At 42.3% G+C, this 17,250-nt stretch overlaps 1 protein-coding gene across 2 annotated transcripts in view; it reads right to left on the reverse strand.

The window, feature by feature from the left end:
• Positions 1 to 4,146: 4,146 nt before the first annotated feature.
• uvrag (UV radiation resistance associated gene) overlaps positions 4,147 to 17,250 on the reverse strand; it is an 85,791-nt gene continuing 72,687 nt past the window's right edge. The window contains exons 14-16 of one of the 2 annotated variants that reach the window (XR_004790144.2): positions 15,781 to 15,872; positions 5,072 to 6,699; positions 4,147 to 4,982 (exon numbers count right to left, since the gene is read on the reverse strand). Coding sequence is in view for 1 of the 2 variants with exons in the window: in XM_035625395.2 (XP_035481288.2) it covers positions 5,862 to 6,699; positions 15,781 to 15,872 (930 nt within the window). In the remaining variant the exon portion in view is untranslated. Of the gene's footprint in view, positions 6,700 to 15,780; positions 15,873 to 17,250 lie in introns of both variants that reach the window. The other variant, XM_035625395.2, reaches the window with a different exon arrangement.

The following is a 17,250-nucleotide window of genomic DNA, read 5'->3' on the forward strand; positions in this document are numbered from 1 at the left end:
AGTGTACTAGTCACGAGATCAGGATCATGAATCAATGCATGGTTGTACCTCAAAGGCACAAACGGAGAGGGAATCATTCCCAGAAATAAGAGAGGAGAAAACATGATGTTATCCATGAAAGCACACCTACTTCAAAACATGTACACCATATACAGCACACCACTGTACAAAAGCAAAATGATCATCCGGAAAAAATCTAATCTTCCCCTTGTTGCTGTGATATGCCTTTTCTTATTGTTTCCTATTGTAAGCTGAAGAGGGAAGGTTGTTCAGGTCCATTGTGTGTTTGGGGAGTGTTCCCTCTTCGTCTGTATGTCAGGTGTCAATTACGTCATTCAAACTTTCTAAAAAAAGGTAATTATAGAAAACCACAATGGCCTCAAGCACGAAATCCTCCCATGAGCACGATGACATCAGTTTTCAGCAATTGGTTTTATTTTCAAGGTCGCTAATAAAAACCGTTACGGTCATTGTGCATCTTTTTTTTCTTCTTTTTTTTCCCCAGAATTCAGCAGCACTCCGATCCCAATATTGATACTGCGGCAATGACATCAGCTGGAGAACCACCGCGCTTCGTCAGGCCCTGCAGCCGGGGCATGTGGAGGGAACATGTCAGCCCTATTAAAGTTTGGTGAATGGCTGGGAAAAGTTTGGGCTTGTGTTTTAAAAAAACGGACACACCGCGAGTGAAAGTGAAGAAGTGAGACTTCACTGGCGAAAGACTGGAGCGGTGGTCGGTGGGTTTGTTTCTGAGAGGACTTGCGCAGCTGAGCCAGGTCGCGGCACAACGTTGGCCCAACCGGGTCCAGGGTCAGGACAGGTCGAGGTGAGCGGATACACCAGGGCCTGTTCTCAGACAGGACACCGGGGCTGCTGCATCTCCCTCTGTGCTTGTTACCCAGTCCCCCGATCCCTTTATTGTGACTATAATCCAGCAATAAAGAGTTATAGCTGCAGTATGAGGTCTCAACTCACTAATGAATGAGAGAGTACTTTGTGTCTTCATGCTGACTCTTTACCGCAGAGCTGGACGCTGGCCAAGACTGAGCCCTGAATCCTGCCCTCCTCTAGAAAGCTAATAAGCAAATCTCCCAGATGAAACTACTCATTGGAGGAATTTATTCTGAAGCAGTCATCTGCCTGAAACAACAAACTTAAACGGACTAAAATGACTTGTGTACAATACATAGCTACTCTTCACTCTGTTATTATTCCCAAGAGAGGCACGATAGACATCGATCTACAAAATACTGTGCAATGCAGCTATCAAATGTTCTTGACTTTCATTTTTCTTTTCTTTTTACCACCATTTGCTCACAGATTTTCCAAAAATAAAAGTTCAGTACGCGGCGTTACGTCCGACCTGTAGCAGTGACAGGATTAGAGTGCATGAGCGATTGCCGCAGTAATAACGACAAGGGATCTACTGTGTGGAGACCAGGTCACGACAAGGGTATAGAGTATCACTAAGAGCTGAGAATGACAGGGATACGGTGAACGACTTTGACCTGGGACTGACGCTGTGTCGGATGATATAGCCACTGCATAAATGAGGTGTTGATGGACTGCAGCTATTCTCCTCCCTGTGCACACTGTTCATCCTGCCTATGATATCTGCTCTACGCGGGATGGTCGTGAGGATCAGAAGGATCAGAAGGATTGGACGATCTTGGCCGGCGGATATTGAAATCAATAATCACAGTTAATGGGGACACTGCTACAGGGGCAGACAGCGTGTGTGAGTTTATTTATAATCTCACACGCACACACGTACACACACAGCGGTGTAAAGCCCAGAGGCCTGGCTCAGACAGGCAGCAGTGCTGGTCTGGCCCGTGTGTATTTTGTGAGGTGGCTGTGATGATGAACAGTACAGCAGACTATACACTGCAGCAGTGCTGAACTCCTTAAAAGCGAGCAATCAGCTTGAAAATATGAAGATGGCTTTGTGAGTAGAAGAAGTAAGGCCTGCTTACTCTCACCCTCAATGCCTCAGTTCTTGTTCTCATAAACTTTAAACTACAATAATAACCTGCAAACTATCACCGCTACCTGCGCAAAAGGCCCACGCGCTGACAAGCAATGCTCCGAGCTCGCTGGCTTTCCATGATGGCACAAATGTCCCGTCTGGAGGAAATGTCATTCCCGGCGGGCCGAGTGTTGAGGCCTTCAGACACCTGCGGGGGCTTAGCCGCGAGCGCAGACAGTCCGCAGAGCGACGCGAGGAGCTTTACAGGGCCGCGGAGCAGGAAACTGCTTCATGCGAACCTGGAAACAGAAAGGACAACTCGGCAGTCATCTGCATTACTGAAATTCCTGTTGGCGAAAAACTGTGAAATGTCCAACAGGTGGATCTGAAAAGACAGAGATGTATTTCTATGCGTGATGGGCTAAAATAAGTTATACACATTATCTCCCTAAAACAACCAAGAGGAGATGTGTATCAGTAACACGCAGCATACCTGAAATGATTTTGCTCACTGTTTACTGGCTTAAGTTAACTATTTGAAGGGTTTCACATCAAGTACAAACTGAACTGTACAACCACGGCCTTTTGCCGGCGAGTTCCTAAATTTGTCGGTGTTTCGAAAATCTGCTGGGAAAAAAACATGTGCAGTGTGAACTAGGCAAAATACAAAAGACGCAATCCCCCCACCCACAATAACGAGCAGGAGTTCAAGGCGCGTTAATAAAACCCATACGAAGAACCAGACAAGAAACATAAAGTGAGCTACATGTCAAATATTTCAGATGGGATATTTTTCAACCAAATTAAAAACATACAGGAGCAAGAAAAGATCAAGAGGCCGTACATACCAGATTAATGTTTCAAGTGATTCGAAGGGACTTGCACGCCCCCCTATCCTTGAATGACTCTGATGAAATAGTGTTGTGACAGTTCATAAATTTATCATATCATGAAATGAAGTTAGAGACCCTTGGTGCAGCGCTGCAGGTGCTTTCTATCATTTGTCCTGATCAGACCTCTTGTCATCACCATGGTGGCGTGAACAGACCACGGCACAATTACACCTTTATTGGAATTTGGACTTGACAAAGGAGAGATGTAATTAATGATGATGATTTAATTTACAGTAAAAAAAACAACATACGGCCGCTTTCCATTGGGCTGTGCCAGTCCCAGGGCCCTTGTGTTGTGCTAACCGGGACACCTACATGGAACAGAGCCATTGCTAATGTTATAGTTACAGCTGGGATTTTCTTGTAAAGTCAAAATGACTTGCAGTGAAAAGACCCTTTGTTTTATTAGCACATGTGGCAGAGCTGAAATGTGCAGCTGATTAATTAGTTGAAAACACAAAATTAATCTGCAACTAGTTGCTTATTAGCTCATCATTCATTTCAATTGAGAATATACCACAAGAAGTGCAGTGAGAATATTAAAGATTCCACCGCTTTGGATAGTGGATAACATTTTCAGAACCGAAATGTATAATTAATTTACCAAAATCAGCAACCTATAGTGAAAATAAGAGTAAGTGACCATGCGTAGATCTGTTATATACCTCCACACCTAAATATTCTGATTGTTTTCTTCTGAGTAGTCTTTCTTTATGGCATTACATATTTGCCCATTCACTATCTATGCCACATATCCTTTGAGGGTCGCGGTGGGGGAGGAAGAATACCAGTCCCAGCCGACATTGGACAACCCTGGACAGGTCGCCAGCATGTCACAGGGCTGACATAAGGAGACAAACCATTCACACTCACATTCACACACATTAATCAAAGATAAATGTCCTCAGATACGGGTAGAAAATGCAAACTCCCAACAGAAAGAACTCCGAACCGGGCTCGAAACCCAGAATCTGCTTACCACTGCGCCGTGCCACCCTATTTGTCGGTTAGCTAAAACACTTTGGTCCAGGCTGAAAGAGATTGACTTCTGTGATATCTTGTACATGAAAATAATTTGTGGTTTTGAAGTTTTGAGATTTCATCACATGATGTTATCATGCTGACATCAGCATTAAATTCAGAGTGTATTCATCTGTGAATTTTCATGCTATTTTTAAATCATCGTGTCCTTCATGCGTCATATATTTATCATTTCACTGTTAAAACCACCTCACGCGCAAACTTAAGCACAACCACGCCAATACAGATACAGGCAGACCACTCTTTGAAAGGGAGCTACATACATCCATGCCATTGGACTGTAAGTCTTTAATAACCCCAAAAAAGGAAACAAAAATTCATACAAAAGTATATGTACATGTCACTTACTGAACTGTATAGCAGTTTATGGAAATTATCTAACATGGTTCATCTTTTAGTTTTAAATACAGTCAGCAGCCACACTACAGGATCTGAAACTCTGAAACATAAAGTGGGCTGCCGGCCGAGAGTCCATCTTTGTCATGGCAGGTGATGCAAAGAATCTGTCCATATCAGGAACCACACACCAGTTATGATGATCAGTGTAACATCTGAAAGAATTAAAGAGGGACGTCCCATGTCACTTGGGAAAGTAAAGCTAATCACTGATTTCCTTTGAAACAGAGCACACAATTGCTGAGAGACATAAATAACGCATTATTTGAAAATCAGTGCAAGAAAAAGCATTCAGAAAAGGGAGACGGGACAAAATCACAGACAGTGGGATTGTAACACTTACAATAAAGCCTGAGTGGGAAGTTCCAACAGAACACAGACACAGAATGTAGTTTTTGGTCTACTGAATATGAGAATCAGTGGACATAACATTAATGTTGAAGTTTATAATGATGGGGTACATTTTTAAAAAAAAGCACATGAAGATGAAACGACAAACAATTGCACCCTATCCCTGCTATGTGCCGTGAGCTCCAACCTGCCCCTCATGATGCTGATCCTCATCTCTGAACCTGAAGGAGAAACTCAGTGGGTTGAGCTGCTGTTGAAGAGGAGGACATGTTGGGGAGCCTCTGACTGGGCGACTGGTTCCAGCTCCCACCTCACTTTGTGGAAGCAAAGTCCTGCAGTGGTCAAAGGTCATTGGTGAGATTATTTGACACCTAACTGTGATGTGTGACAGTGGCTGCATGCGAACGTGAAGCATACAAACACCCTTGTCCTCCCTCCAGCACACGGCCACTGCCATGCACTCTGAACGACGGCTCGGGAGGCATCCGAACATTTGCTAGTACAGTCAAATGTGAAAGCACTGGGACAGCAGACTCTGCGATAGAAGATGGTCCACTGTGAAAAAATGCTTCCAGTTGCAATCATACTCATCATGTGCATTAGTTAAGGACTGTGATTGATTCTATAATTGATAAATTTCCAACAACAAATAGATTGCATTATTTGGTGATGCTGCACAAAAACATTTTAGTACCCTCGTGATTCTGCACCGTGGGTTTGGATGTGAATCTTTTTAGAGATCTTGCAATTTAGAGATGATGGCGATAATAATGAGGTTCAGCACAAAATGTGCCTTGTAGCATTAACAGTATGTAAGCAAGGTTTAAATAATACACATCATAGTGTATGATTTTACACTAATGGTCCATAGTATGAAGAACAGACTACAAAAATGACTAAATCTTAGAGGGTGATTTTTAATACTGAGGCCAAAAAAAGAGCGTGCATTGTTGTTTTGTATCCAGTGTTTAAAATATATATTTATGCTGGAATCAAAAATAAAAGTAAAGCTTACTGTACCAGTACTTCCACTTTTAACTATTCTATGGAAATGTTTACAATAAGTGCAAATTGGTCATTTTTCCAGAATAGCTCCTATGATTTCTGATGCTGCAATCAGATGCTGTGCCCACACATTTCGTGTCACTTCTTCGTATTTTTCCAAAACCCCCTGTGCAAGGTTCTCCATGTCTCGCTCTAGGTCTTCTTCCTCACTTATCAGAGTTCTTGCGCGGCCTGCGGAAGCTGGACATGTTCTCATTTAGTGCATAGATGCGCCTGGAGAACTCCTCAAAGCCGGCCACGTCCAGCTCACCCAGCACATGTTCGTCGCACTCCACGGCTACAGCGTGGTCCACAGGGATGCAGCGGTAGTCTTCCAGCCGGGCCTCATCTACTAACCCTAACCCCATTCCTACGCCCAACCCCAGGCCTAAGCCGGTGGCCTCTGTGCCCATGATTTCCTCAGCTTGCTCCACAGAGCAACGCGGCTCTGGGACCAGGCTAACGGGCACCTGTCCTGGTACCAAAGAACCGTTCATGGTACCCGTGTGCTGAACAGCAGCCACTGTTTCTTCACCAGCTCCCTGCACTGGAGAAGAGTTAGGTGCCCCAGTGCTGCTGGGTGGTCGTTTTTCAGTCTCTTCACTTGTATCTAGTGCAGCCTCTCCATCAGTGCTTCTGCCTCTTTCTACCTCTACTGCATTCTCCCCACCCTGCTCCTTCTCCTCCCTCTGCTCTCCCTCCTCGTTGGCCTCTGTAGTCTTGGTCAGGTTAAGTGAGGCCATGCCAGCATCGAGGGAGGAGGACAGGTGCTTGGGTGAAGGCTCGGGTGGTGCCAGGGCACCCAGGAGCTGCTCGTCATTCATGGCTGTATCGTAGCTGGGTGGAGGTGTTGGCCTGTACTTATCTGCCTCCGAGCTCGCCCTTTTCCTCAGGCCTCGGTCTGGGGAGCTGGTGTGGCAGGGGTAGCCTATCTCTGAGGCGGCAGACACGCCAAGCTGGGACTTGGACGGCACCGGGATGGAGCTAGAGACATTGTGCCGGTCACTGTGAAGGAGGAAAGAGAGGAACATTAAAATGAGCAAGGACATAAAGAAAAGCAGTGACAATAAAACTACTTCTATGAACAGCGTCAAATTCGAGAAAAATATTTTGTATGTTTTCTATTTATCACAGTTAATATGAATCTCTACAGCCCTCATGACTCGGATGTCCTGAGGGGGCGTTTGAGACGCCCAGGTTCTATTTGGACCTGGTTCTCCATGGATGTCATCAGCAGCCCTCCACCCAAATAACCCAGCTCCTTCCCCCTGATCCAGGACAAAGACAGCTGCAGCTCTTTGTAAATCCCTCCACCTTACAACATTCAGAAAGCATTTTGTGCAGCCTGTGAGACTCGCCTCACGATCTGCTGAGTGGAGGAGCACAGCAGGCGGCCACCCAAGTATGTCAGACATTTTCCTCCATAACAGATAACAGACTCTGGATCTGGGACACCCCACCCCACCCCAGTACTGGAGCCATAAATTTACTTAAATGGGGGCCTCACCACCTCCTCTGATAGCCCAAGGCCATGTATAATTTACTAGACTACTTAGCAGTCTGCTTAACGTGACGAGTCCACTATCTCAGGAGGTGAGGCTCTGTCCTGTTGGGGTCAAAGGTGAAGCAGGGCCTCCCCGTGCTCTCCGGAGATTCACATCTGTTGGTTAAGGACTTAGGGACAAATCTCTGCTTGTTCAGTTGAACGTTCAGTTATAATAGATGTTCTTGTAAATTTTCGCCTGTCGCTTGGTAAAAGAAGTCTTGCTCAAAACAGTGGCGCTTACACACCAGTATTGAGAGCACTAGTTGAATATATGCGTTTCTTGTGTACTACCTTGACCCATGCAGACAAGCACCTTGGCGAGGTGGTCCTGACAGGGTTCATAGGCAGGACAGCGCAGAGTCGGGAGCAGAAGTCTGTCTAGTTTTATGGAAAGCTTGTCAAACTTCAAAGTGCCCGTGATAGAGTAAATGAGAACCATCCAAGGTCTAAAGGTACAGTATGTAACCGCTCATGGTAACAACCTGTAAATACTGCACCTCATGTCTAACATGTCAGCTAATTGGAGGCACACACATGTAAATGTTGGATTGGGAACTGAGGTCAGGGTTAAGAAAATAAAGGCATAGGGTAATGACCTGAGGCTGCGAGAGTGTTAGTCTTAAGTGGGCAGAACAGGAGATGGGGCATGCTTTACTTGGCAGTGCATGTCCATCAAGACACATCATTTAATACAAATGGCTTAAGCCTGCCCCTCCAAACGAGCACATGGTTAATTCGGCGGCAAAGGATTTTCAGGCAAAATAGGAACAATGTGCTCTTTAACATTTAATTTTTGGAGAGATAAATAGCAGTAAGAAAAAAGGAATATATAGGAGTTGAATGATTTACCATCTCAAACACATATCTGTGAATATTTTTTTCAAATGAAACCATCATGGGATCTCTGGAAGCCGGTCAAAAAATACAGAACCTGATTTGGTGGAAAGGAATAAAGACAGATGTCATGAGAAGTCAATTATCATTTAAGTAAGTGGAAAATGTGGTTCCGACTCTTTGAAACACAATACAGGTTTGGAAAGCGGAGACAGCTGGTATTGAGTGAAGTTAAGGTTTCAATGCATCATTTATAACAAGCTAATAAGTGGCTACTACATTTCTTTCAAGCTTGATTGAGTGATGTCCTTACGGCAACTTCTGATTAGTCGTCTTTGATTTTAATTATAATCAGCCATTTTCTTCCATTCCTCCCTCCAGCTGACTGCCTCGCATAAAATCCATTCGCTCTGATTTCAGCAGGACATCTATGCCACAAACAAATGTATTACTGACACTGGCAAAAAAAAAAAATCTCATGGTCATCACAGAGTCTTTTGTATAGTCAGAAATGTCTTATTTGGAGCATGTTATTTTGTTCCACTCTGTGTCTTGGTTGGGCCTGCATTAGTTCTGTTATTTGTGTCAAATTGTGCTGCAGCGTATGAGTAGCAGAGGAGAATGGGTGTGTTAGGGAGTTCTTCAGCCAAGCAAACCTCCGGGGCAGTCATAACATTATTCACATTCGAAAAAACATTTTCATTCTTTCACCAATGACATGTTTTTTTAGGGCAATTAGTCCAGACATGTATAGCCACTGTGAATATACGTGTCACTGAAGGGTGCTGGGAAGACAGAACTGTGGAAAAATGTTTTCAGAAAGTTGTTTGGAAAAGCTGGAACTCATAAAGCATCATTACAGAATATGATCACCATTGCAGGAACTAACTGTGTCCGTTGTTGACATACTTGGTGCACTGTGAGATTTTGCATATTCTTTATAAACATTTACTCTGTTGCCTTACGGAAATTCCCATCCCCTTGCACAAAATAATTTATGTAAGTAGTCCTGGTGCTTTTTGAGAAGAGGTGGAATTCAATTGTTTGCTACGTTGGTCATTGGGTTGGCCCTCCACTTTGGTCCACACCATGTCAACTGTTATTGGATAGACTGTCATTATATTTAGGACATGTTTGGTATACCCATGATTGCAAACTTATACAACTGTCTGGCAATAGATCCTATCCTATGATCATGCAGTTAAATCAAGACCTCTAAAAAGTTTCAACATAGCCTGAACATTATAACCAACATGAAGGGAGGATTTATTGCAGGACTGTTCTATTCCATTCCATTCCATTAGTCAGATGTACATAATAAATTCCCAATTGAATCTACATTCATGATCCCCAGAGGAAGACTCCTAATGACTCTGGTGCCCTGACCTTTCCTTTAGAACCACCATAAGGTGGACATTTGTGGTTTAAAGTGAAATGTGGTGACACCTATTGGGTGGTTTGCAACAAAATTTAGTATGCACATTCATGTCTCCCTAAGGAGGAACTGTAATGACTTTGGTGACCCCATCTAGGCGCCATCAACATCTCCCATTGTACAGCCTCACAGAACTGATAGAATGACTGCAGATTTTTTTGTTTTATTAAAAACATAGCTGGGTTCAAATAATCATTGTATCAGAATTCAGTTGAGACAGTATTCACCCATGATTTGTTGGCAGGCTTCTCTGAGTTTGACCGATGCCTGTTCTGGTGGACGCTGCGGTCAACTAGAAGTTATAATGTTGCATATAATAAAGTTACTGGGTACATTTTTTGTACTCCTCAGCTCAGTATGAATAAAGTTTTAACTTTGTAAATGGAAGTTTTGGGAAATGCACTCTGTCATATACAGAGTGCAATATGCCCAGGGGGATGAGCCAGATTTTCCCCTTTCTGCTCTCTATATTCCAACCTCTGCTAAATTATTTTAATCCCCGATGGGGACAAAATTAATCCAACCCTCAAAGTGATCAATGCTTCTTCACCAATACACCAGATAAAATACCTAAATAAGATTGTTTTTTAAATAAATAAAGCGCTGAAACGTGAACAGTGTATAGTGCAATACAACGATAAAATCTTAAGTGGACCAGCCACTGTCAGCGCTCCGTATTGTGAGACAATAGATGACATTGCGACTAATTTACCTAATGATCGTGGTTCAATTAGCCTTGATCAATGCACAGCTTTTCAGAATGTCACCAAGCAAAAAATATTTGGAAGGGGGATTTAATTCTTGCATTTTTTGTTTTGTTGTGCATGTGTAACGGTGGCCAGCCAGTCAAGTGCTGTGCAGTGTGTAAACCTCACTCGCCATTGGTTCCTTCTACTGGTAGCCCAAGCTAGCCACCTACAGTAAGTCTTTAGTTTTCACTAGGCCTCACTCTCTTCTACATCACTCTGACAACAACTTGACTGGGCACTGAATACAGCTCAGAGGCCTGTACCCAAATCATCATGCAGAAAACTTGAGATGCTGATCCAGAAATAGCACTCACTCCTCCAAAGATTTATCCTGCTCTCTTCCTTTCCACTGCTGATGTCAAACCTGGCATACTTCAGACCGACTCAGGAATTCGGTAAGCCAGACCTTTCCACTGTCCAACGACATGCACCTCTTCTTATCCCAGTCCTGCTAGGGAGCCATTATTATGGGCCAAAGCAAACAATGGCAGATGAGATTAGGTTGTTTAATGTGGTTTAAGGAAATCGTTGTGAAACTACAATGTGCTCTGAAGGAAGCTGTCGGATGTTTTCATTTTTCTTCAACAGGGCAGTCTGGCTTTTGAAGACATGGAATCACCACAACATGGCATGAGCGACATGATCAACAAGGAACAACACTGCTCAACCTTAGGCACATGACTGGTGTACTACATTGATTACTAAGAGAGTGATATCATTTTTTTAACTAAAATATAATACTGAGATGACAGGTAAATGCAAATATAAATGCATTATTATTATTATTTTAATCAAAAATATCTGTATATGTCTGATAACATGTCATTTTGGAAAATACACCTATTCATTCTGGATTTGACGGGACTCTCTACAGTTAAAATAGCTAAGAATAAAGAGTGGAAACTGGTAAAAAAAATATCTGCCTTTCAGCACATCTGCAGTTTAATAATTAACATGTCATACTACATCTTGTTTGTTTAATCCACACAAAAACAACAAGCTTCAAGTCTTTATGCTAAAATAAGCTAATCTAATCGTTGTAACCATTGTTACAAAGTCAGATGTTCGTATTACACAAGACCAAAGAATCAAATAATGAGGTAACAGGGGCTCAGGCATCAGACTGCTCACAACCAATCTTCCAATGATTTCTTCTACTACTTGACAAACTGATGTCGGCTCATCATGTCAGCAGTATTATGGACATTAAATGTACTGCAGTATACAGATAACAAACAGTTGTTTGGCAACAGCAGAATAACCTTTTACTAACGTTTGTATTTTCTGTGAGCAGACAATTTTCCCAAAGTAGAACTATTTACAGGGGCGTATATAGAAACATTTCTACATATTGATTGTGACTGAAAGTTGTGTCACACAATCAACAGGTAATGGGCAAATATTTTCAGACAGATACGTCCTGTCGTAATCTTTGTTGCAGCAGATGTTCCACTTCCATATTTAGGATCGGATTTGAGCTAGAACACTTACAGATTAATTCGAGTGGTTAACACTTCATTTCATTATGCTCTCTTAATCAATTTTAAGATAAAATAATCCTTTATTTGTCCCACAATGGGGAAATGTGGGTGTTTCAGCAGCAAAGTGGATAGCAGAATAGTAAAAAAGTGACTAGTTACTTAGTCTTATAGTTTGCTGTTAGAGCCTCCACAACGGTAAGAGGATGAGGTGGTCCTCTGAAGAAGGTCTGGGTTAAAGTTGTCCGTTTCAATCGAAGGCTCTTTTGATTGCTGTATTTTTTGAACTGTGAATCATGCAAAGCTGCATTCGTGGAGTCACTGAATAAAAATATAATGAGCATCATAATTCTCCTTTAAGGTTATTCAGTTGAACAATCTTAGCTGGACCTTGTTTGATCAACGTTGATGATCAGCAGTACTGTACACACTTCTCGTGGTGTGTGTGTGTGTGTGTGTGTGTGTGTGTGTGTGTGTGAGAGATCACTTTCATACATGTAGCCTACATGACAAAACGTCCCTCCTCATGAAGAGTAATAAATTGTAGGGGTATTTACTGTCTACTTTCTATAATGAGCAGTGTACTGACAAAAGCTGGACACATTAGTTTAAGTCAGGTTAACTGGACATATTGATGCCAAACATTACATGTGTGAGATCTTGCCAAGACAGTTATTCTTATGAAAAACTATTATTTCAAATGCAAACATATGGTTGGCGAAATGTTTATGTAAGAGAGCGAGGAGAAATGGTATGTCATTAATATTCCTGACTGATAGTGAGGAAATGGTGTTTGAAGGACCAATGTACCTTTGTACAATATCACATGATCAGGGAAAAGATGATTTATTCTTCAAATCATCATTAATCATTGTAAATATAGTGCATTTGTAGAGCACCTGCCTGTTTTAATGTTAAATAAATTTAAGATTATGTCTTTTCATCTGTCATTGATGAGACTGCCGCTGTCAAAATGTCACAACACTGTGTACATCATGTAGCACATGGGGACTACAGTGGTTTTGCTAACTTTTCACTGCACTATGGGATCTTTGGGATGGTTCACATCCTCCAGCTGCAGTGATGAATCTGCCTGGCCCGGCGCCCTGCCACACCTTGCCTCCCCCCTGTGTACGCAGCCATGCTTCCAGGCACTGGAGTGGGATTAGGGCCCTGTGAACCTCTGCCAGGCCCTCAGCGGATGTGGAGCGGCAAATGGGAGCATGTTGAATGCATTTGCTTTGATCTCAGCAGACTGCAGTTTACAAAGATTTGGTTTCTGGTACTGTCTCTGTCTTTTTCTTAGTAATTTTTTCACTGTTCCTTGTCCTTGACCAAGATTTATTTTTTTTTAAAAACCTATGCTGCCCATTTTTCCCCAGAGCTTGACTATATATATTATGACATGTTATGATGTGTTTCTGAGACCGTGCTGTTTGGAAATGTATAAAGATAAGATCAGCAGCTCCACAGATGAGCATTATATGCCCACTGTACAAAATGCACATACGTTTGTATTATTACGCGCAATCTACTTTTCCTCAGTTTTTCCATCCGTTTTGTATAAAATGATTCTTCAACGCTCCCGTGGTTTGGGTCTCTCTATGCAGACTGAATGTATGAGGAATTCCTTCTATATGGAGGGAGGAACTGTTTCCAAATCTGTTCTGGAAACAGTTCTATCAGCCATATCCTTCATCACATCATCCGTGTTTGGATGCTTGAAAGAAAGAAAGAAAGAGGTGGCAAGGAAGAATAGAGGAAGTAGATTAGCCTCTCACACACAGTCTACATAGAATAATCATCTGCAGCTTTTTTATACAGTCATATTTCCTAAGCTGGGTCTCAGCATTGGAAACTGTATCCGAGTTTAGGCTTCTCAAACAGGGAAGGAGGACTTAAACTGAAATTGGAAAGTAATGGTACAACATGTGAAGAAAAATCTGTGCACATCCCTCATATTACAGGACATTGTAAAAACAGTCACCTCCTCATCCTCACTGGAGGATTTAAATTGGGCTGAAAATGATTTAAGATGAGAGAATGGCAAGTTTATGGGTTTTTTTGCATATTTTTCATGTATATATTTGTAACTGTTTCCACTGCATCATTATAGACTGTGCTTACAGTACAGTATATATTGGTTTTCTGATAGTATGAGGCAGCCAATTATCTTATCTTAGCAGAAAGACTGAAGCATTTTATTCATTGTGTTTTATACTGAGTTATCACTAAAGAGACATTGAAAAAGCCAACCTGATAAAGGCAGCGTCTTGACATCTGAGTCAGCACATAACAGCTTTTGTTCCTGTCCCTGCGGTCTCATAGTCACACAGGAGTGTGGTTGTGGCAAGTCACTGTGGCACTGTTAGACTTCCACTTCTTTAAAAACTTCCATGCATGTGTCCACACATATACACAGACACGTAGCTTAAGGGGTTAGCGGCCACACACTTTCATCTCATCTATCTTCGGGCCCTTCCACTTCCCATTAAGGAGGCGGGGGCAATGGAGGGCTGATTTGAGAGCTCCGGCTTTTCATGGCTTCTTTCCTTTCAAAACAAGAGATTATCCAATTAATGTGTGTAATACAAATTTTCCCCTTTGCTGACCCTGGGAGACGAGTGGAGATCAAAGACAGCTTTCTCTTTTTATAGGGCAGTGGGGCTGAGGTCTGATGCAGACCAACTCCCAGGTTTTTAGTGAAGGGTAACTTACAAGCCATGAGACTGAAGAGGAAGAGAGGCAGGGATTTGAGCCTGAGACGAGAAGTGGGTGCTGCGAACGGCATTAACAACTGCTTTCTTTTTTTTAAATGTCGAGGTACTGATGGTAGGTGGTACATCATTACAAAGGCGAGGTAGAGATAGCACCTTTAACTGGGACCTCCATAGGATTTCAGACAATGCTGTGCTGTGTCAGACCCATTTTCTGCTGCCAAAACAACAGTTCTTCCTCGAGCTAGTTTCGATAGTAAGTAAAAACTATGTGACCAATCTGAGAGAGATTGCAATTAGTGCTGTCAATCGATAAAAAAAACTAATTAATCGCACAATTTGCTGTGATTAATCGCGATTAATCACATTTTTATTTCTTAAGACTGAAGTTTGTAATAATGGATATTTAAATGCAAAATTATGTATTTAATGTGAATCATCTCAAATAAAATATTTTAATTCAAATACAATTTTTTTCACAGATTCTCTCCTGTGAACTACAGAATTCCAATAAAACCATCAAGGCAAAAGTGACATACTGAGGCCTCGCCGACATGTCCAGATATGTAGCAGCTAAACATCTGGACGCGTCAGGGAACCATCTCCTGTGTGAGCTGTGATGTGACAGGCAGTGAGTGTGTCAACCCGGAAACCACAACAACACTCTTCACCTATATTCTCTGCCTTTTACGTGTTTCTGAAAAAAACCATCGCGCAGACTATATGCAAGACTTGTTTCTGTCATGTTGTGCGTTTTCACTGCAGCAGATGACGAGCGTAACTTCGAGCTGACTTTAATGCGGAACCAAATTAACGCTTCAAGTTATTTCTCTCCCTCCGCATAACAAAGAACATCCTGTTTCTTTCAACCTAAGAGTATCTTGCGATATATTGATCGCTTTTCTTTTTGACGTCCATCGTGAAAGTGACAAACAATTCCTGTTTCGCGTGTGTATCACATATTTCCCCGTGTCACTTTTTGTGTGTGTTTTCATGACAAATCGTACTTTAAACTCCTTAAACTCCTTCCCTGTCCTTATCCATCTTCAGCCAGGATGGCTAATGGCAAATGGATAACGGTTATGCGGCACACGTCGTCAGCCGACACAGGAAGTAAACAAAATGCGTCAATGGCGTTAATTTAAAAAAAAATAGTTCACAATTAACGCAAAGATAAACACATTAATTTTGACAGCAGTAATTGCAATATAATATATAAATCCTGCAATGTGCTGTACATACAGACACATGATTTTTATAGAACCTCTATCAGGCGTCAATGACTTATGCTGAAATATTCGTGGTGTAAAGTGTCTCTGATTCTTACCATCGGACCAGCAGGCCATGTTCCAGGAAGTTCTTTAGGTTGGGTAGTGTCTGCTGCAGGTCTGGGGTGGTCAAGCCATGTTGATATCTCAGCTGCAAGAAAATGGAACACAGACTGCCTCATTAACCTCAAACAGCCTACAGCATCATACTGAGTTACTCATATAGTGTGGCGGCCCAGCACCACTCTATATCACTTAGAATCGTGTCCATATTCTCCATGTTTGGATGTAGTTTAGGGAAGACAGAAATATACCTACAGGAGATGTCTGAAGTCTACATACTTTCAGCATGACACAATTCTGTTCTCCCCATTAGACTATTATTCATCTGGACACAAAATGGGCATCCCTCCCTGATAGCAGGCATGTGTGCTAATATGTAAGGTGTGTGGATAGACACGGGATTAGACACGGGATTAGATGCGGGTGGCAAGAAAAACCTAATTTGCCGTTAAAACACCTGGACGAAATGGGGCAAAGAGAGCACATTAGAAACACCATTTATTCCTCCCACGATCCTCTCCCTCTGTCTTCAATAGACCCACTCCTAAATTTGGCTGTCAATGTTCCCTCAGTTGTACCACAGTAGTTTATTTCATGAGGATGAAATCAAATCCAGAATAAAAAAAGAAACTAAACAAAACACCTTGGAACCCCAGCTCGGGGGCCAGAATTTTTTTCATCCAACAGTTGAAAAATGTCACAGCAAGCCAGCTCTTGTCCTGGAGAGTTTATTTAAGCTATATTACTGAACAGCAGAAGAGCATCATGCCGCACGTCCAGCATTCAGCTCTGAGGCCCCTGTCACCCCCGCAGCCTGCACCAGCTGACATCTGTTTTGTTTCCACTTAGGTGCCACGACAACCACTATACTTTTCCACACATACACACACACACACACACACACAAGTGCAAAAGACTCATACACTACTTACGTGGGATAACATGCTCCTCATTCATATATAACCGTATAACGGATGAGTGGCAGGATGATAAAGGTTAAATGTTTTAGGCCAAAGGTCACATTTCTTCGTTATTTGTTCAAGTTCGATTTTTGTTTGGTTTTACAGTTTAGACGAGACAAATTGTTATCTGGTTATCAGCCGACCTCCAAACAGATCCATACCAGTTTACCTGTGGCAAATGCGGTACTATAGCTCTGCTGTAGTGCAAAGTGGCTCTTGTAAAGCTTGATTAATGACCAGAGGAGAGGCGTAAAAGCTTTAACAACAAAGGTCATGCTGACAGAGTACACACAGGCAACATGTGCGCATGTGTCAAATTTCTACTCAACATAACAAGGCTAAAACCCACTATGTCTGATCGGCTGCCAGAATCATGTGAAAACTGTGTAGCATGAATGGTACAGCATGTGTATAGGACATGTATCAATGTGTTCACGTGTCTGCATTAGTGCTCCAGGGTGTCGTGTGTTTGATTTGGCCTCAAATGGTCCGTGTCTGTTAGTG

This window comes from Scophthalmus maximus, chromosome 2 (assembly GCF_022379125.1).
Source record: "Scophthalmus maximus strain ysfricsl-2021 chromosome 2, ASM2237912v1, whole genome shotgun sequence".
NCBI lineage: Eukaryota > Metazoa > Chordata > Actinopteri > Pleuronectiformes > Scophthalmidae > Scophthalmus > Scophthalmus maximus.